General features: G+C 40.0%; 1 protein-coding gene and 1 long non-coding RNA gene across 3 annotated transcripts in view; one reads left to right on the top strand and one right to left on the bottom strand.

The window, feature by feature from the left end:
* Nucleotides 1-21,759, bottom strand: part of LOC115914987 — a 45,414-nt gene that overhangs the window by 17,863 nt on the left and 5,792 nt on the right. The window contains exons 1-2 of one of the 2 annotated variants that reach the window (XR_004061461.1): nucleotides 17,905-18,252; nucleotides 7,590-7,696 (exon numbers count right to left, since the gene is read on the bottom strand). This is a non-coding gene — a long non-coding RNA (uncharacterized LOC115914987). Of the gene's footprint in view, nucleotides 1-7,589; nucleotides 7,697-17,904; nucleotides 18,253-21,759 lie in introns of those variants that run through there. The other variant, XR_004061460.1, reaches the window with a different exon arrangement.
* FERD3L (Fer3 like bHLH transcription factor) lies at nucleotides 15,897-16,471 on the top strand. The gene has a single exon (XM_030967888.1). It carries the CDS (start codon nucleotides 15,897-15,899, stop codon nucleotides 16,461-16,463), a length of 567 nt encoding a protein of 188 aa, XP_030823748.1. The 3' UTR covers nucleotides 16,464-16,471.

Below are 21,759 nucleotides of genomic sequence, written 5' to 3'. Positions count from 1 at the left end.
CAATCCTCCCTGATATTGGTAAACCAGGCACGCATTTCAATCTACCTTCCTTACTTCAAGGCAACTGATAACATCTTGTGTTTCTTAGGTGGATAATGAATGTGACTGTATATGCTTCTATTCTTGGTTGTGCACGATAAAAACTTTCATGTGCCCCTAATGATTGATCTTGACTAGATGAATTTACAGTGCTGGGCTTTCTAAATTCTCTGGCCAGGACTTGCATCTGTGCCAGTCACCTGCAATGCCTGGTATCCATATGACCGGCTTCTGTAGTGTCTCCCTGTTGTAAATTTTGGAAATAATGGAAATAATTTCAAATTACTTCCTTAGCCAATACTACAAACCTGGCCCACTGCTTTCAATAGCTCTAGCAAGTGATATTATTCCTCCTGTAAAGAAGTAATTTAATTCTTGTTTTGTCTTACCTTTTCCCAGAACATTCTTATTAAATTCATATAAGCATCCCTCTGTAACAAGCTGATTAAAAGAGAGCTACATTTCATCCTGAGCTCATGTGCAAATATTTCCTCAGTTAACACATCTCTCCATTCCCAGTAGGATTAGATCATTGTACGTCTAATATTTCATAAGAATTTGCTGCTGGTTTGATAAATTGAAAAGATGGCATCCTCTTTACCACAAAGTCCTTTGCCCCATCAAAAAAAAAAATCATACTGTAATAAATAATAAATATACAGTACAGCTTCCTAAGACAGATTCCAAGAATTTTATGTGCTGTAATTTAATCCTTAGAAAACCAGAGGATATTAAATGAACTAAACTGTCTTAGCCAGAAATCTCTGATTTGGGCTGCTCTTTGATGTTTATATCTGAAAGTCTTTGATGTCTTAAAATTGTTTCAGAAATTAGAAAAAAATCTTGACTTTGTAAATCATTTTGTGATTACATAAATGACAATATGATGATGAATGGCACAGAATTTACAAAAAATTAATCATTTCTCTGAATATTAAGTTAATCAAAAAGCCACGACTGTCTAGTATGAGCTCCTAGTGCTTTAAAGATCCTTTGGCATTCCAGATGCACAATGAAACAAAAATAGTGTAGCCTTATTATGAGCACCTTTCCACATCTGTGATCCTGTTATACAATAAACTCTTGCTCTTTTGTAGCGAGATTGCACTGGTTCTTTTTTTTTCTTTCTTTTTTATTATTAATTTGAAACATGTGGGGAGAGGGTAATCCAGTAAGCCATAGGCATTTCATATCAGGGCTTTCATGCAATCACATGTAACATCAACCATCTGGGTGGAAGGATAGATAGAACTTACTTTATATCGATAGACTGCGAATGATAGCAGGGAGCAGAAAGAGTAGAGCTCTAATGAATGTTATATATTTACTTCTACAAACATAGGCTCATTGGTGGAATAAACTGATTTTGCTATTAAATAAAACTGCAAGCACCAGGCAATGTTTGTTGCATTTGCAGCATTTTAAATGTATAACTTGGTAAGTGGATGCAAATGGGTACGTATGAAAAATAAAAGAGAACAAGTTGCACGCGTATACATGCATAAAAATAGAGGTTTCTGCCAGCAATGTGATTTTCTGATTGGCAAATAAATGCCATTTCTAAATTCCCCAAACCCAGTGATTAGGTAGACAATTAAAAGATAATAATTTAGAAACCAGATGTCTGCTTTCATTTTGAGCAAAGAGAAAGCATTTTCTCTGAAAACACATTCATTTATTGTTTATGTTCAAAGTGAACTTTAAAATTAAATTACAGTGTTTGGAAGAAAAAAAAATTAAATAGACATCTGAAAGAAATAGAATCTATTTCTAATTTTACCTTTTTGATGTCAGAAGATATCCTAGAGGAAAGCCTTAGGGATATAAATTCTTCTCAGACTTACAGTAAAGGCATGCAATTTTTTAAGATGCATTATCCTGTATCAAAGTTTTTTGAAAATCTGATAAAAATTTAAAAGCTCGTGCATCTAAAAGATTAAAACTAACAACAAATGCAAACAGTTAAAATTATTTACAGTCCTGTGAAATCCAAACTGCACACATGTGAAGTACTCTGTATGCTGTAAAAACTGCAGTTCAGTCTGGAATTCCATACAATAGAAGTTGAGAGAAAAATATATGACACGCAATATCTTTGCCTTTACAGTACAAATTAGCGAGTTTCTACTCTGTGTTTTGGTAACATATTTTCTAATCATTAAGACTATTGTTTGCTAATGTTTTCTTTTAATGTAGCAGTCTCACGTGTTTATTCTCTGTTCTCTACGAATGACAGAATAGGAACAAATTCCAAGATAAGAAACTGAACGCTGAAATTATACTCTGTTTGCATGTATAGTTTTGTAAATAAGATATTAAAACACTAATCTTCCATATTAGTTTTTTAGATAGTAATAGTTTGACTGACTGTTTGTTGTTGCTGCTGCTTGAGTGCGTATGTAGTGAGTATTCTACACAGCCTCCAGGCATTCAATACTTCATTTCAAAGAAGAACCAAACCCATAAACCAGCAAATCACTCTATGACTTAAGTTCTCATCATACTTGAAGTGAGAGGTACTGTATCAGTATAGATATCTATGGATACAAATAAGTGGTTGCTTTTTTGGTACTAAAAAGCTCAGACCAATTGTATCAAAATATTCTGCTATATTTCATGTATATTTCCTCAGATGCCATGAACACAAATAAATTCAAGGGTTTTTATTTTAACCTAAATAAACTCTTCTGTGGAAACTTTTTCAGAAACTGAGGATGAGAGGACATGCCTTATACTGCTGTGAGGAAGAAGTGTGCCTTTTCAAAGGAAAAAGACAGTGGGATTCAGAACTCCGGATTCCAAGGATCAGAATCATAGAAATGCTGTTTACAGGGGATATTTGGAGGTCTCTCCTGCAAAAACTTGACTTTTGCTAGCTAGCACTAGTTCAGGTAAGAGATATCTTACTGCTACCCTGCCTGGGAAGCTCACAACTGAAGATCCCCCATCCTCTGAGCAGTCTGTTTCAGTGTTGGACTACCTATCTGCCAAAATTAGGATGCTTTTGTTATCTCTGTATCTCCCCTCCCAGTAGTTTCAGGTTACTAGGTTGCTCCCATGCCCTGCCTAACACAGTCCAATATATGGTCTACCTTCTTTGCAGTTTGAAGTACTGGTTTACATTCCACCTGTAGTCCATCACAACCTTGTTATTTCCCAAGCTGTTCATGAAAACATGAAGTTGTTCTGACCCAGATTCTTATGATGTTTATGCTGGTCCAGTTCTCAAGAATCCTTTGAATTAAAGTTTTCCAACTCCTCATGTCAACCATTCTTCCATGTTAGTAATATCTGCAGATTTACCTGAGGACATATTCTGTGTCACCCTCTCAGCTGTTGATGGAAATGCTGGACAATATGAGTCCCTGTACCAAGACATGGGGCACTTTGCTAATTACCAGCTGGAACCCAAAGCATTGATTCTACTACACTTTTACTGTGGTGGTGGAACCAATCTGCAATGCATTTAACAAGCTGTTCTTTCAGTTCTCTCAGATGCAGAGAGAATCCTTTTGGGGGCAGTGCCAAAAGCCATCCTGACCACCGGGCATCCATTGTTTTCCTCCTGCCTGCTCAACATGCTGTCTCATAAGAGCAGGCAATCAAGCTGCTCAAGTCTGAACTAGTTATTCCTGATTGCTTTCATGTGTTTGAAGATGGATTCCAAAGGGGCATGCTTCACAGTCTTTACAGGGATGGATAGGCCCTAAAATTCCCCAAGTCTTCCTTTCATTTTTTCCTAAAGATAGATGTAGTGTTGGCCATTTTTGGTTGTAAGGGATTTCCCTGATAACCACAGTGGTTATTTCAGAGACTGTAGTATTGCAATCTGCAGCCAGCTCTTCCAGTGGCCTTGGATGAATGCCATCCATCTCCACCATCTTTCAATTCCTGTCAGTAATAATTACTCTGCATTATTTGGTTTCCATTTCTTCACCAAATTACATTAGTCAATGCAGAGGTGTGAGATCAGGCAACACCTGTGAAAACCAAGACAAAACCCACAAAGTCTACTTCAGGTTCCTCTGTATCATTCTCAGTAGCTTTTCTACCTCAGAAAACTTGCATTTTTCCTTAACTTTACTTGGCAATTAACTTCAGAGTCTTGTTCCATCACCTTTTATGTCCCTGCTTGCTTTTAGCTCAGACTAGATATTGGTCTGCACATTGTGTCTAAATACCAAAGAAATTAATTACTATAAATGTCCTTTTTCATTTTCTTTCCACTTCTTGCATGGTGTCATTGCATTTCAATCAATCAGAAAGATTAATTGAGGATTTAGCCAAAATCCAAAGAAAAACAAGAGGTCTTAGACCAGCCAAGTGGCTGCATTAGGCTGCACTGGTTCCTGAGGTTCCAATCATCACTTTCTGACTTGTGAAGCTGAAATGAGGAAGGATAGGCTGATGGACAAAATTGGCTTCTATGTCTTCTTGATGATTTTCTGTAAGGAGTCTGCTCAGGAAACATGGAAAGTAAAATGGGAAACAGTGGCAGATGAAATCTGAAAAGTCCAGGTTCCAGAAGGGATCCACTCAATTCTTTCATCTTGCTTTCTCAGTCAATATTTCTCTCAACTGGGAAAAATAAAGTTTATTTTTATTTTTAAATAAAAAATTTACTTTGACTTCTTGCCCCTTTTAAGCTCTTATTTTTCCAAAAGTTTTCTGTCAACCTCAAGACCAGCTACATAGCAATAAGTTCAATTATTGACCAAAAATGGCACCTGTGATTGTATCTGAGTAATGGTATTGCACATTTCCTCTTTTTCACCCCATGAGAATTATTTTGTAAGAGTTCTAACATGCACACGCATGACCAGTGGAAAATTTTGCTGAATCCATTGTCACTATAAAGAGCACTACACTAAGTATGTCTCTAAGTCACTTTATGCTGCTACCTAGGTCTGCAGTTGGTTTAATCCAATTATTACTTTTAGTTTAATTTTTTGTAACATAATGATTTTGAATATTAAAAGGCTATCAGCTAGAATGTCCTGGTCTCCCAACTTCTTTAAATCATTGTTTCTATTTTTGTCTTTGAATAATATATCTAATAACATTAGCTCTTTCAAAAATACACAGTGCAGTTAAAACATGTAGTTTAAAATATTCTGAAGAAATTAACTGTATTACTAAATAGTAAATTAAAAAAATTTAAAAATGAAAAGAAAAATTATGTGATTGCTTCAGAATGCATTAAGAAACTCCCTTTCAACACAGTCTTAGAGGAATGACTCAAGAAATCCTGGAAAAAAATCTCTCATAGCAATAAAGACTAAACCAAAACCACCATGGCTAATCTTCAACATCCTAGGACACTCCTGACTGACTACTGTGTACTAAGGTATATCAAGATTTTAATTCACAACTCTGATTTTCTACCTGAGCTAAATTAAATGTGATTATATGACCTTTTTTACTTCTGAAAAATAGGAAAGAAAATAGATTTCCTCAATTATTCAATCTTTCTGGAACTAAAGATAAAATGGATTGTTCCATTCCTAACTTATTTTCTCTGGATCTGGTCTCACAAATGAGATAATCCCAGAGAGATTTAGCTTTGAAAGCAAAAGCGAATGATTTGATTTTCCCTGGCTTTGTGAGCCAGGATTACCTACCAATTAAAGAATTAAGCTAGTAGACCAGAGACAGTGGGTTTGTTCTTAGCTGTGCAACTAATGTATTTTGGTAACCCAATGTAAATAATCAACCCTGCTTCTCTTCAGTGTATCCTTTCACAAGGTGATATATTTACATATTTTGCTGGTGTGGTATTTACATGCCTATACTTGCAATTTAGACCCTTTCTACCAATGTTTAAATTGAAGCAAAGATGAAAAGACAGAATAATAGAATAATATTGCTTTCTACAATTTACTTACTCTAGTGTTAGCAAAACATGCCATAGCCAGGACCCTGTATTAATGTGGGTAGCAGTAAATATCTGCAAGTCCTTCTTTATGTGTTTACATGATTGGCTTTGTGGTCTGGGGATGTTTTAAATGCAATGATGGAGTTGTCCATGACTCACAATGTCCTTTGTGCAAATGAATTGATGCTGTTGTTCCCCACTGTTAGCCTGGGGGAAATCCCTAATGGGGAGTGAGATTTCATTCTTCAGTAATTCTCTGATGTTGGGCAAATCTGGGGCAAAGATGACCTGGGACGGGACATGAAGAAAGTGCTTTTTATCAGTGAGTTTGTACAATAGCTCGACTATGAGCTCTCATTCCTTACTCTCTAGATTTTAATATGCACTTGGGCACATTTTTTTATTTACTATTTGCTTTCAAAATTTACTACTTATACACAGTTTTATTTGCTATTGTGCCTTCAGATCATGGTGTTCATGAGTAGTGCTACAATAGTTGCGATGGCTCTTAGGTTCAGCCTTCATGTGATATATTTCCCCTTCACTGGACAGAATTCAGAATTTGAAAATTAAAAATATTTTTAATGACAAGGTCTTTGGGCTTCATCTGTGTGTGGTAGTTAGTTCTGGAACTAGCTCTATCCTCCTACTAAACCTCCAACTTACTGGTGCAGTAGGAAAGGGTCCACCTTCCATCCACACCACTGCCATCAAGGTATTGTAGACTCACAACTCCTCCTTCCCCTTCTCCAGCTAGGCTACGACTCTGTTTAGCTCTTCCTCCTTTTAAAATACCCATTTTTTGGTCATAAAATGCATGAAAATTAATCTTTGTCTCATCTTCTGTTAGTGTTAAAGTGTCCAGCAATGTCTGAGCTTTCCCTCTTACAGTCACAGAGGAAATATGAATATTCAGTCCTTGCCTGAAGGACCTTCTAATTTAATATGTGATGCAAAGCAACATGTTTGTCATAAGTCAGAAGGCATAGCAGATGAAAATCTCCCCTTCCTCTTCATGTTGGGAAGGGAATGGAAGAAACACTTCACCTCCACAAAAGTCATGTCTGGTTTTCCTTGATCCTCAGGGCCAGGGTAGCAGTTTCCCAGGTACTAGCATACTCAACTGCTTCTTATTTAGTCCCAAAAACCTTTTACTCATTCATGATGGTCATTGCTTTATAACTACTGATAAGAACCAACCTCTGTACTATACTAATATTTCACTTTTGTCAGAACCTAAAATAGAAAATAGGAGGAAGGATAAAAAGTGATGTAATGACCCACATATAGGGAGGAGAATAGATAGCTTTAGTGTAACTGTAACTTTAGTGTTACTGTTCAAAAAAATCCGGTAGCTTAACTCATTCAGTATTTCTAATAGCCTCAAAAGATTATTATGTTATTTTACTTTTACCCAAAACAAATAAAATTGCACTGTAGACATTAGCGTCTATGTGTCAATGTGTCTATGGTACAACTTCATGCAAATTTCTTTTTTCAATTAATAGCCTGACCATGTTCTTGAAAGTGAGATATTATTTTTGTTCTAATGAGAATAAACAAAGGCAGCTCAAATAATATTTAAAAACCTACATGTGAATTCTTTACAGTGTAGTGAATCATGTAATTGAAAAAGACAACCTTACACAAGATTTTGAAGTAGTCAAATGCTTACCTTGCCCAAGGTTTTTCTATCAAAATAGTAGATTCTCTCATCTCAGTTGGTAGTGAGCAACATCTTTCACCACCTTTGAAACATTTTCTAAACATTTCATCTCATACCTAAAAAAATATTAAAAGGAAAAATTAGACAAATTAGTGTTTTCTATGGCACAGATTATTAAAGATGTGGTAGACTGGCAGAGTTTTTACTGTGAGTTGAGCATGAAAGGTATTATAAAAACATTTAGGCTAGTTTCTTTCCCTACATCACACATATGAATCAAACAAATGGGTTAAAAAACATATGATTTATGAAAATGGCTGTGGGCTTCTTTACTTTCTAATGTTAAACCTATAAAAAGAATATATATAACTAATGACCATTTAATTAACTTTAATACTGCTATTAATATTTTTATTACTAATAACAACATTAATTTTACAGCTCAATTACACTGACATGGATGATCCCTTTTATTCTATAATCCAATCAAAATTATCATGTGTAAATAAAGCAATTGGGAAATGAACTGATTTCCTTATCCTTCAAAATACTGAAAATTGCATATTTTTCATAGGAGCACACTTTCAAATACCTCATTTAAGACCTACCCTGCTAGAGCAGACTAGAAGTTATATGGCTTCAAATATTCTAGATTGCTTATAACTTTCTATAAATGTTGCCAAATTTCTTAATGCTCGTGCTTGAGAGTGGTAAATTAGTGCAGCTCTGAGTGCTGTGCCAGACCTAGGCTTGGGATTGGACAGACCCAACAGCAAGTGAAAATGAACTCTGTGATTAGATAGAGAGACAAAGAGGGTAAATAGAGCAGTGAGAAGGGAGAATTTGGGGAAAAGACCCATGGACCTCAAGAGGTGAGAAGACTGAAGCCCAAGAAGGTAAGACTAAACCACATTCCACATGGAAAGTAAGGCAACCATACCCTTTTTCTCAGTAAAAAACCAGCCTCTTTTTCTCCTTTCTTCAATAGTAAGACCAGTTGTTCCCCAAGTGCCCCCAGCTGGAGGACAGGGATAGGGAGCAGAATGAAGACCCCATAATCCAAGGGGAAATGGTCAGCAACCTGCTACATCACTTAGACACACACAGGTCTGTGGGGCTGGCTTGGATCCACCCAAGGGTACCAAGAGAGCTGGCAGAAATGCTCACTGAGCCACTTTTCACCATCCACCAGCAGCTCTGGCTAACCAGGGAGGTCCCAGGTGAGTGGAGGTCATGAAATGTGAGATCCATCTACAAGAAGGGTCATAAGGAAGATATAGGGAAGTACACCTGACCTTGTTCTGGGAAAGGCAATGGAGCAGATCATCTTGAGTGCCATCACATGACATGGGACAACAAGGGGCATCAGGCCCATCCAGCAGGAGTTTATGAGTGATGCTGCTGGCAAGTATCTGTGAAAATTTCTGGCAAAGTCTGTTACCATCCCCCAGATCCTGATGGCAGAGGGAGGAGAAGATTTGGCTGCATAGGCAGTAAGCAGCACTATGGATCTAAAGATTTCAGCCCTTCCACTGACACCCATGGGAATAATATGATAGAATGTAAGACAGAAATTTTCATTTTGCAGTTCACTCTTAAAAAAATACAACAAATAGCAGTAACACTGGTATGTATTTTTAAAACTACATTTGCAGAATCAAACCTTTTAGGTTAGCAAGCAATCAAAGCTTACTCCATGTTGTTAATAAAAACATGTTCCACAGATATATTAATAAATCACTTGATGAATATATATTACATATAATTCATATAAAAATCATATGCCATCCGCAGAGGGACCAAGTGCTTACAGCTAAATACTTTAATGGGATCTTCCTAAGGTTAAAAGTCTCTATAACACAAAAGGTCCCAGAAGTTAAATTCTGGATAAATCAAACTCTCAATTCCAATTTACTTTATTGTTCTTTTTGCCACAATTATTCTATTTCTCTTTGACACTTGTTCTGTTCCTGCTTTCCATTTGTAAAGAGAAACAATACTCAATGCAAATCTACCAAGCATATTGATATGGCAGCTGCTAAAGCATGAGAAATGTTTTTAGAAGCAAGATTCTAAATCTTATATTTAATCATGACTAGTTTACCACAGAAAAAAAGAAAAAGGGTGAGTGGCTAAGCAAAAATAAACAAACACTATCCATACCATTAGCTGATTCCAATGTGTTGAATGGGAATGAAATGGAAATTCAGTTGGGAAGATACTATGTGATACTGTAATTGTAGACTATTGTCTACAATACACACAAAGACACCAGCTGTTAAGAACTGTTAAGAGGGACTATGAAGAAAAGAAATTACATGTCCTTAGGAGAATACCATAGCCAGATTCTAGCAAGGCAATGGATGGTTGAGAAGCTTGGCAAAGGAGACTTGTTTTCTGTAGATGACTTTAAATTCAGTCCCCTCCCTTGCTAGTTGCAGGAGATACATCTGTGAACTATAAAAAAATCTGTAAATTTGATTTGTAAATTTAATTAAATTAAATCAAATTTAATCTGTAAAAAATAGAAAAAAAAAAGAAAAGGATGAATCTTGGACCTCCATCAAACATACATTTATTCTGTTGATATATAAGCAAAATCTTCACCAAAAAAATAGATTTAAGACTAACATTTTCCTGCATTTTAAAAATTGTGAGAAGAGAAAAAAATCATTAATTAATGCCTCTAGTACAAAATTAGAAAACAATAAAATTAAATAATTCTAATAAAGACTTTGAAAAATCTAGACTTCTAGGTGAAGAATATATATTTTATTACATTCCATTTCAACAAAAAATATTTATATAACAAAATCAAGATTAAAGAAGCTATGTTTGAATAGCATTACACTTTTTCAGGCATGCTGATAAAAAGCCAGGAAATTCAAAGTAAAGTTTGACATTCCAACCTTAATGCACGCCCTGTTCTCAATCCCTCCCACCCCTAAGGTTATGATTAAGGAAAGAAGTATCATTCATAAAACCTTGCAAGCATGATGAATCCCATCCCACCCTAACTACAGCTGTTCATTTCATTTGTCTATGATTTACCCAAGATTACAGTTTCAAACTTTTTCTTCATCATTGCTTTGGTCCCATATGGGGAAATATCAACAGTTGCTTCTCTAAACTCTTCAAATGGTGTGTAATACCACTGTAAATAAAAATGAACTGCACTTTACTGGCAGAACATACCTAGTTTTATTAGGTTTTGCCCAAAATATTGATTTTTCCTAATGATTTCCTGTGTCAGGGAATAATGATGTTACTGAATGTCACATTTTTGTCTGAGAGAGCCAAGTTGTGAAACCTGATCTTTGTAAGTAGGTGTTGTATTCAAATTGGAGTCCTGTTAATGGCAGGCTGTGACACAGGAATGCATTAATACAGTCAGATGCAAGTAGGATCTGTGCCTGAAATTACTGATAGGATCAGACTATAAAGCTTTGGCTCACTGGATTTATTCTGGTATTCAGCATAGAAGTAATCCCACTGCTGAACTAGTAAGCTGGACTTCACCTGCTTCGTGAGCAGAGATTTCATATATATATCAGACAGGAATAAAGTTAATTCTTAAACTGTCTATGCAGGTAAACTGTTTAGAAAAAAAATTGCGGAGAATTCTTACAGACTCAAACTCTGGTCACTGCACCAAATACATCCAGTTGTGTTTGCCCACATACTCTGGATGTCATCTTACCAGATTTCTTTTAGTCTTTATTCATACATTGCTAATTCTAGAGTTAAGGCCCATTCTAGAACCAGAACTGAAGCTGGTATCTCCAAGCTTCTCACAGTCCATCAGGAGAGACAGACTTAAAGTGGACCATGATGTTTACTACAGGTGCTCCTATCTCTGCAGGAATCAGAACATCTCCATGATAACTTGTTGCCTGGATAAGATCCAGCAGTTGGGTAAAATGAGCCCATTTCTGGTACCCATATTATTTTCCTTAACTGATGGAGTCGACCAGTTCTTTCCACAAATGAGATCTGGGGAAGTCAGGCTGAGATAACTTTGTCCTCACATCCATACAATTCACAGGTCTGTAGTGTACCAAAGGCTTTCCCAGCAGTTTCAGCCAGCAAGACCCTGATTCCTCTGGTGTGTATTAGCTTTGACCTTGGCATCATCAGCCTCCTCCTTTCTGGTGCTTTGTTGTAAGGCACTCAAAAAAGTACTGACCATTTTCATTCATTTTATACATTTTGTTAGGCCTCCCTCAGCTTCACTCAGACATAAAATCTTCTAACATAAATTCTATCACAGTCTAGTGTTCACTGCCTATTTAATCTCATAATGCATTGGGACATTTGAGGACTCTGTGACTCCTCCAGTGATATCATATTCAATCACATTTGCTATGCTTTCATTTGAATACTATGGCATTCTTCTAGCACCAAAATAACCAGTATTCAACTAGTTTTGTGTAAATATTTCCTTTTTGTATTAATTCACCAGTGGTGTCCATAGTGTCTTCTTCTTCAAGGCTGATTGACCAAGGGTGAAGATGAGATATTATCCAAACTCTCTCTATTCCTTTGGGAGCTGGCCCCATCTCCACACATATATTCTGTACTGATCCCGTCTGGCCTGTCAGGAATGCAAACTGTGAGTCCAACAGGACAGGAACTGTCCTGTGTTCTGCGGTAGTAAGTTCCTGATCCATGGACATTACTTTAATTTGAAGTTTAATGAGAAGATCACAGAGCTGCAATGTCAATAATTTGAGAGAGATTGCATTAGTGTCCCACAGACTCCATCTGCTTCTGTTATTGATGCCAGAGCTTGAAAATGACAACAACTGTCAAATTATTAATGGATCAGTTAAAGGAGAGGAGATTTTTTTTCCATTCTACAAAGAAAAGTGTAGACATTTTTTTCAGTTGCATATCTAACTTTTTTGTGGCTTCCAAAGCAGTAAACACCTTTCAGGTCCTTGTTTAATGAGACATATCTGATGGAGAGTACCTACATATTTCTCCATCTCAGAGTCACTGCTGACTTACAGTGAATTTTCCAGTAAAGTACAGATCAGTCTTAAAATCTATACCATCTCAATCAATAATTCCAAATTATCAGAGTGGCTGTATACTGTGGACAATTATCACATGAGGTGATGAAAAGGCTGGGCAGATTTATACTTTTCTGATAGAACTAATAGTTCAGAAAAGTTGTTGTGGTTTGAGTTTTAAACACAAAACCCACATGATCATCAAGAATAATTTTATAAATAGTTCTGAAGAATAATTTTGGAAATAGCTGCACAGTGGTTTGAAATTGTAGCCATCAGTTCTTAGCCTCTCTAAGCATCTTTTGAGCAAATTTTTAATTGATAAACATGGGAAATGAAAAGCTAGAATAAAGGAGGGCTGAAGGAAGGTAGGAGTCATAAAGCAAACTACATTCATATTTGAAACAAATCTAGAACACACTTTGGATCACCTAATCTGGTCTGAGACAATTCTGGAGTAACAAAGCAGCCTCTTATGAGAATTCATTCTGCTTCTATAGCATTCTTGTTTTATCTAGGCACTGAAAATCTGTGTCTTGTAGCATTGGGTATTCATTATACATTGCCTCAGCTTCATACTTTCCCCGAAGTTGAGGTGACAAAAATCACCAAATAAGAAAAGTGCCACATGTTAGTGGAATCACATTTCATTCAGTTTATTCTATATAATCTAAAATATTTAATATAGAGAAAAATCAATATTTTAGCAAAACATAAGCAGGAATAGAAAAAGATACAAAGAAGAAAAGAATCCTCTTTACAAGAAGATTCACCTTGGTAACGAGTCTTCATTTTCTGCTAGGACCTTCCAGTCCTGTCATAGTTCTGTCTTTACTGCTTCCTTTAAGAAGCATTGATATTTTTAAAGCTTATGTTATATTACTTTGTGATGCATTATTAGCAAGAAAAGCTTGTCTCTTTACATTCTTGCAATATAACCTCTTCCAGCTCTGATTGCCTTTGTAGCTTGTGTCCTGCAAAAATCTGCAACTAGAGAGGTGAGCAAGAGCTTCTCTCTGAAGGTGCCCTGGTGAAGGGCAGGTCTGTCCTCTGCTAAATGCCAGTTTCCTACAGGACAGTAAATTCATGTGGATTTTGACATAGAGGTGATGGGTTAATATTTCTCCATTATTTTATTTCACTGTCTGAAGTAGTTTTCTTTCCATGATAATTTTGAGTTCTGTAGAGACATGCCTTTCATGGCATCTGTCCTTCACTTTTACCTCTGTGTCTGTAAATTAAATACTTGTCACCTCAACTAAAAGGAGCCCAAATACGTCATGGGCCTTTGTGGGTCAGTCATAAATATATATCTGATCTTTCTTCCACCGAATGTTTTTATATAACATTTAACATTTACATCTTTTCAACTTATTATTGGGCGCTCTCTAAGCAACATCTCTCAACAGAAGTTTTACAGGTCCTCCTTGCCTCATTGCTTCATTCAGCAGGTGTTCTATTGCCCCATATTAGTTACAAATAAGCAAGTCTCTGAGCCGCTCTCTCCTTGCCCGCTAAGAAACCTCTCAGCCCTAGCGAGACTAAAGGCAGTCCTGCTGTTCTTCGCTATTTGCCCACCCTTAGGCCAGCTGTTGGAGCAGCCGCAGCGCCGCAGCAGCAGCGGTGGTGGCGGTGCCACTGGGATGGGATGGGATGGGATGGGATGGGATGGGATGGGATGGGATGGGATGGGATGGGATGGGATGGGGACAGGTTGGTTGCCGGCCCGAAGGAGGGGGTGGTGGCGGTGTCCCACTCCGGTACCTGCGGTGCTGGCCTGGCCGCGGGGTCCGGCCGCCCCTCTCCGGAGCTGTCCAGCGTACCTGAGCGGGATCCCGCGCACCTTCCGCAGCCCGCGCAGCCCGCCCGCCGGGCAAGCGGGGACGGGCAGTGACTTTCCCGCTGCCCCTTTCCCAGGAAAGGGGGTGGTTCGCTCGCTGAGTTGTCAATGACGGCAAATCCCGGTACGCGGCGGGAAATGTTTGCGGTCCTGTAGGCAAACAGGAAGTATTTTCGAGGAGAGGGATCCTTGGGCCGCCCCCATCCACCTCCTTTGATCTCATCGGTTTTGAAATCCCCTTAGAAATTAGAGACTAATTAGCCTCAAAGCGAGAGTGACAACAATGCATGACAAAGGAGGAGATTAGCTTTTAAGAAGGCAGCTCAGGAGTGACGGGCATTCACTCCTGAGAGAACTGTGTGTACAAAACATGTGCCAAAGAAAATCGATCGGATTCGACCTCGGTGTATCTGACGCTGCCAGGGATTGCCAGGGCCGGGCTGTTTATTTAGGGAGAGTCTATGGTGCGGGAGGGTGAGGACACAGCCTCTCTTCCAGCCTCCCAAGACAAAAGCAAAACAATTCCCAGCGTCTGTCCTCAAGGAAACCTTGATCAAAGAAAGGTATTCAGCGGTGTCGGGTGTATGGGTGGGTATGTTCATGTGCATTTCACGGTATTTTGCAGCATGTATCCAGCGTTATCAGTGCGTGCGCTCAAGTTGATTCCTTTGTGCTCTGCCCGTGCCCGGGACGGCTCTACCAAAGGTGTAGCTGCTGCAGGACCAGCTTATCCTCCTCTCACAGGCAGGAGGAAGGAGTTTCAAAACAAGTGCTATGAGATTGCCGGAACCGAAATGAGATTTACGAAGCAGCCTTTTACTGGAAAGATATTTGAACTCTGATTGAAGGGGATTTAGGGGGAATGAAGAGACGATTCCAACAGTTACTACTGGGAATGCAATATCGGGTCCCCTACAATGCTTACTTAGGCTAATGGAGGTCCTGTCATTCAGTTCCCACTGCGCTGGGATACAGGGTAAACATTCCCCGGCGACCCTCTGCATGCAGGTCCCCTCTTCAGGACATCATTAAAAGCATACATGCAGTTGCCTGACATCAATTGTCAGGCTGGCTCCCAGGGTTCAGAGATCCCGACAGAAAGCAGGAAAACAAGCCCAGTGGAGACCCGGCTCTGCTCCTGGGGGCTTTAAGGAGGCTGAAAATCGTTTTGTTGCGGGTGTGTAAGAAGAGACAAAAGTGCTCAGCAGGTAAGAGCGGAGGGTTTTGCCAAGAAGGAACTGTCCTTGATCGCTGTGACAGGATTGACTCGCTGGGGACTCCTCTCTCGGGAGCATCCACGCGTCCCCGAGGGGATTGCCTGTCTCCTCTCATCAGCATCACGGCGAGAAATTTTACAGCCGCTCTTTCTAGTCCTGCTAATCCTGTTATCCGGGGGGTTATAAATATTAACGTCGCTGGGGCTGGGGATGGGGGACCAAAATAAGCCCTCTCTGAAGTAAGATGTCAGCCAGCCTTTTCCCAGCCCACCAGCGCCCGGGGCTGCTGGATGAGCTGCACGGCAGAGCCCCGCAAGTGCCCTGCCCGGAAGGGCTGCTGGGCACCTCGGTGCTGGATTTCGTGGCCGACCTCTCCCTGGGCAGCTGCCAGGGAGCCCCCCGGGCTGGGGCGGGCCTGGGGCTCTGCGAGGTCACCACCGGGCCTCCCTTCGGGGACAGAGTCCTGTCGCTTCGGGAAGGGATGGCCCGAGGTTTGCCCCTGGCTGCTTTCGGAAATGGGGATCCCGAAGACGAAGAAGAAGAGGAAGAGGAAAGGATGCGCAGCGCTTCTCTCCTGGACAGACCTAGGAGAAAACGGGTCATCACCTACGCCCAGCGCCAGGCTGCCAACATACGCGAGAGGAAGAGGATGTTCAACCTCAACGAGGCGTTTGATCGGCTCAGGAAGAAGGTGCCCACCTTCGCCTACGAGAAGAGGCTCTCTCGGATAGAGACCTTGCGCCTGGCCATAGTGTACATCTCCTTCATGACTGAGCTCCTGGACGGGTGCAGCAGACAGGAGGCGAGCTAAGGAGCGCCCGGGCCCGGCGGGACGCGGCTGCGGCCGGGCATCGCCCGAGGCAGCGAGCAGGTGGCCTCGGCGCCCCCCTCCTGGGGAAACAGATCCGTGGCTCTTGCCTCGGCTTCTCACACCGCAGCCAGGACCGTGTAGGTGTGGGATGCGAAACCAGGAGTGTTTGGAGAAGCGTGCGCTGAGGTCGGGAGGAGCTGCGGAGAAGATGGATGGAGAGGCTCAGTGTGTTGCAGACTTGTTAATATTTATATTTTTTGTAAACGGAACGGGTTGGGGGTGGGGTGGGGAATGAAGGTTCGAGGCTCCTTGGTTTGTGTTATGTTGCTTGCTTGCTTTAATATCTTTCCGTTTATTGCTTTGGAGAAAAACTGAGCCGGGGCAGTGGAGCACTTCCAACGTGCAGAACGGGTTTCCAGCGGGTTCGGTTCCTGCCCAGCTGCCTGCCAGGGAAATCTCGGCCTGTGCATTTTAACCCAGCGCTTTCTGCCTTTTAAAAAATAAACAACAACTCCTTTTTCTTTGAAATCCAGTCTGCCAAGTCCACGCCGTGTGTCACGGGGCCAGGGAAGGCGAACATCTGGATACAACCGCTTGTTGTCACGATTTTCTTCCCGGGATCGGCTCTGTCCTTGCGTGCGAGCTGCCAGCGCCGTCGCTGGCACCGGGCGGGAGCTGGCGCAGGAGCGCCTGGCACGGCACGGCACGGCACGGCCCGGCCCAGCGAGGTGCGGCTGTCAGGGATGCTCCGCAGCCTTCCCGGCAGCGGCGGGGCCAGCCTGGGAAGCCATCTGCGGCCTCCTGAGAGAGAAAACTTGTGAGTTTGTGGGCTTTGGTTTTGGGGACGTCAAGCGGAGAGGTTTTCTCTCCCACGGCGCATTCCCTTACAAACGCACCCACACGCACACACACGCACGCCACGTTTCATCTTTGCAAGAAATAAAAGTTATGAAATACATTCTGAAAAGCCGGAGAGGGAGGAGAGGGGGAAGCCCGAGTCGGGTATAGCCCGGGGACAGGGATAGGATCCACCCCGGGGATCTCTGTCTAGCGTTCCCTACTGATGCCTTCGCAGGCATCTCTGGAAAGGGACGAGCTGCCGGGAGAGCGGCAGCGGCGGGAGGCGGGGAGTGGAAGCCGGGGTCTCCCCCAGAAACCCTCCGACCCATCTTGCTGTGCCTCTGCCCTCCCTTCCAGCTCTCTTCCCAGTTCCCTCTACTGCTGGCCCTTCCTTGGCTGCTGCTGGAAAAGACCGGGATTTCTCCCCGCGTTCGCAGCGGACGGGCAGCAGCCAGCCCGCTCAGAGCCCGTCCACTCGCATTAAGCTGCCCATTCAGGGCCGTGGGCCTGCGTGGCTTCATAGGACAGCTTTATCTCCACTATGTAAAATTACCGTGATATTAGTAAAATCAAGATTTACCCTGGATTCAGGCTAGTATACCTAGGATCCTATGTCTCTTATTTCTTCTCTCGTGTTTTGTCAGCTCTGGGGTGATTCTTCTTCTTTTTCTCGTTCTGTTCACTTTGATGTTATCATGAGAGATCTAATATCCTGTATTAATACTCTAATATTCTTTCTCCTTTCACTTGTTTGCCTGGGTTTTTTTTCTACTTGTTTTTGTTGACCTCTCTGACTCCACACATTGCATCTGCTCTCCATTTGTCAAAATGCTTTTTTTTCCAAGAGGCAGTTGGATAGTTAGCGCAGCTGGATCCTTTCTAGGAACTGGGGGGTTTCACCTCCTCAGATGGTTTTGTGTTGTTTTGGGTTTTGTTTTCCTTCTTTTTTTTTTTTTCCTAAAAATAAAACGAAAGAAGGAACTACGTATGAACAATGTTCCAAAATCAACAATAGTTCACATAAACCCAATCTCACTTTAGTTACCATCCTCTCAGGCAAAATGATGAAGACAAATTCTTTAAGGACAATGAAATACGCAATTTAATATTCACTTCTTACCACCATTTTTCTATGATCTCTCACAGTATGATTATATAACTTTTCACAATTTTTCTTGCTCATATCATTGGATAAAATTAGAACTCTATAGCACATAGAGTCTTAAGTTAGGAGAATCATAATGTAAACATGTCTGTAACAGATAATTCAAAAATTATTGGTTTTCATTTCTTGGTTTAATAACAAAACACTGGAATTTGTTCAAGATCCAAGTTTGGGGTTTTTTTCATACTTGTGTTAGAGACTAGAGGAAAGTAAAAAGGATATGTTACATTTTTTTAAAAAACAAATGGACCTTGCATTATGCATCTTGATTTCTAAAGGATCAGGAAATTTTGTAGCAATATGAACAGTAGTAACATTCTTATATGAGCCGCTGATTCTAAAAACATTAGAAATTATAAATGAAGTTGTGGTATAAGCCAATGAACATAATATGTAAACAGCGCAGAAAAAATACCAAGATGTGTTTTGAGCTGCCCCTGAGCCACACATTGATTTATATGACCTTAGAACCTGATGAAATGGGCTTTTTTGTTTGTTTGGTTGTTTGTTATATGCTTTTCCAAAACTGATGAAAATTTTCTAAAAAAGCAGTCTAAGTGCAATTTTTTCAAAGGAACCGTTGAAACTAAAGCATGTCCTTACACCCCTGAAGAGCTCAGTGAAACAGCAAGATGCCATACTGACTCATCCCTCGGCCCTCGGCGGATGTGTCAAAATCCTGGAAGTTTAGTCTGGTAAGAATATAAACCAATTATGGGAACATTGCAGACAAGCTTCTTGCTGGAGTGCAATCCCATCTCGCTGAAATAACAAAACTCTGGGGTCCTTTCTCCCCTAACCCTTGTCTCAGTCCAAGATAGCTGCGTTCTACTCTGTGGAGTCGGTACAGCACAACAGCCTGTCAGGCTTGGGAAGACAGCGAAACCCCAACCCGGACAGAGCGCAGAAGTGCTGCTAACTCCAGCAAGGCTTGGATTTCACCCACTGGAGAGAAGGGCCTTCTTCCCCTTGCTCAGAATCCCCGCTGCCACCAAGGCTGAGCCCAGCTCCTCGTCTCCCCAAAGCACAGTGCCATTATCACCGCATTAAGAACAAAAACCGACAGTGTCAATTACTTCTGGGAAAAGATAATAAGGGGGTTTTTAAAGCCTTAGAGCTGTTTGATCATAGACCATTTTTAGACCCTGGTCTGAGGCTGGTTTGTTTATGTTCTCTTTGGCCACTGAAGACCGACTTTTGGTAGAAATTCGAGTTCCCTTGAAGCTGTCATGTTACAATTAGTATTCAGACATGTAAACCAAAAAAATAAGACTAAACGAAATCATATTTGAGAGACATTTCATAGCTTTCGAAGAGAAGTATAAATAATCAAATGATTTTGCAATCTCTAGTTAGATTGATCTTGTTTTACAGCTGCTGAACCTGAAAGGAGGTTTAAGCAAACTGGTGCTGGAAACAGAACAAAATATTATGATAGCACTGCAAACTTTTGAATCCACTCTCTGATCAGCTACTATGGCCCCATGATTGGTGTTTATTATCGCATTTGTCAGCATTTCATTATAAACACTCAAGTGTGGAGGGTTTATAACTCAGCTATAAAAATTCCCTCTAGGATGAAACTTGATAAGAAAGTCTTAGTCCAACAACACTTTTTTTTTCTTTTACAAACTTTAAAATAAATTAGTTTTTGAAGTCATGGAGGTACTAAGCAAAAGTAATGGAAAAGTGGCTTTGACTTCTTTTTCAGATTGGTGATTCTTCTCAGAAAGAATTTCTATATTACCCTACTGGTCCTTTCAATTAACTTGGACTTCCAGTTTTTTAATTTAATTTAATTTAATTTTAATTAAAAATACCTAAAATGCTGAAGCTTAAAATTCGACTGTTGTGCATGCTGAGTCCCTGTTTTCACAGGAATTTGCTGTTTTACTAGGATTGAATGCTACTAATCTGCAACAATGACAGCCAAGCTTTTCCTAGAAATACAAGAGAATAGTTACAAGGATTAATAGGTGTGCTGGTTATGTTCTTTTTGTAATACAGTAAATTGATGCTTTTTCTAAAAACTTGCTAAATAGAATCCATTCAGATTATTTGTTCTTCAACTCTGGTCCAAAACGATGCTTGTTTCAGATAGTGAGATGAGCACTTGTCACTGCAATATATCCAGAATGAAAGAATTGACAGAATAAAAATATTCAATTGCAATTGCCTAGAATTTTAGCTTTTCAAGAAGTGTAGCTCAGAAATTATTTTTTAAATTGTGTTTCATCCAAATTTTGCTTTTCCCCTTCTCTGTCCTAGTTTCAGTGATTACATTTTGTCTGGCTGGAACAGAAGTTTAAGCCTTTGAATTATTCACAGCTACTACTCACTCTGCTGATCACCAGCTGCTCTCCAGTTCTGTGGTCCTTACATACCTGAAATTCCTATTTCTTCGAAAAAGTCAAAATAAGGGAGTAATTCTGTTACCTTTACTTTTGTAGTACAGTTTTCCACATTAATATATACTTACAAGGACTGCAACATATTCAAATTATGGTGTGCATTATATTATCTCAGTGTGGCTTTTGCTGCTCTCAATGGCTTCCGTGTCACAGTGGTGACACAGACCATGTCCTCCCATACTGAGGGGTTTTGAAGGTTCCCACACAAAGGTGTTGCACTGCAGAAGGACAGGCATCACTATTGTCACACATGGCTTTATTTCAAAAAAATAATCGGGCACACTGAGATTCTAGGCCTGTTTATGCTTTTGTCATACCTCTGCCATAATTTCAGAAGGAGTGATAAAGAGTATCCTGTTGGTTTAACTATCTCTCCTTAGATCTGAAAGGAGAAGAAAGACAATAATTGTTCCTGTGAGTTGCAGTTCCATCTTCTCTTCTCCAAGCCTTTCAGGGGAACAAGGACAAGCAGTACATTTTATGATTTTTCTACACAGCAAAGAGGAAATCTGTGAATGGAAAGTCTTCAACATAAACACATGCACTGAGAGAAGTTGATTCAGATGTTGATATTTCTTTTTATTTCTAGCATTGTTTATTTACTATGCAGTCCTTAACCTAATTAATGATTCCAACTTTTGAAATTTAGAGTTATCAGAGGGAAGAGTGGTATGTATAGATAAAAAAGGATACAGGAAAATATACCACAGCAACCGCTATTACTGCTTGAACTTTTCAGGTTCATGTGGGATAGATGTTGTCTCTGATCTCACTAAAAGATAGCTTAGAAAAGACTTTCAAAGCAACCAACAATTTATGATTTTCCATTATTTTGTGTGGCCAAGATGAGGTATCATATAAAGATCCTGATCTCACTTCT

Source organism: Camarhynchus parvulus, chromosome 2 (assembly GCF_901933205.1).
Source record: "Camarhynchus parvulus chromosome 2, STF_HiC, whole genome shotgun sequence".
Taxonomy (NCBI): domain Eukaryota; kingdom Metazoa; phylum Chordata; class Aves; order Passeriformes; family Thraupidae; genus Camarhynchus; species Camarhynchus parvulus.
This window is presented reverse-complemented; position numbering and strand designations above follow the sequence as displayed.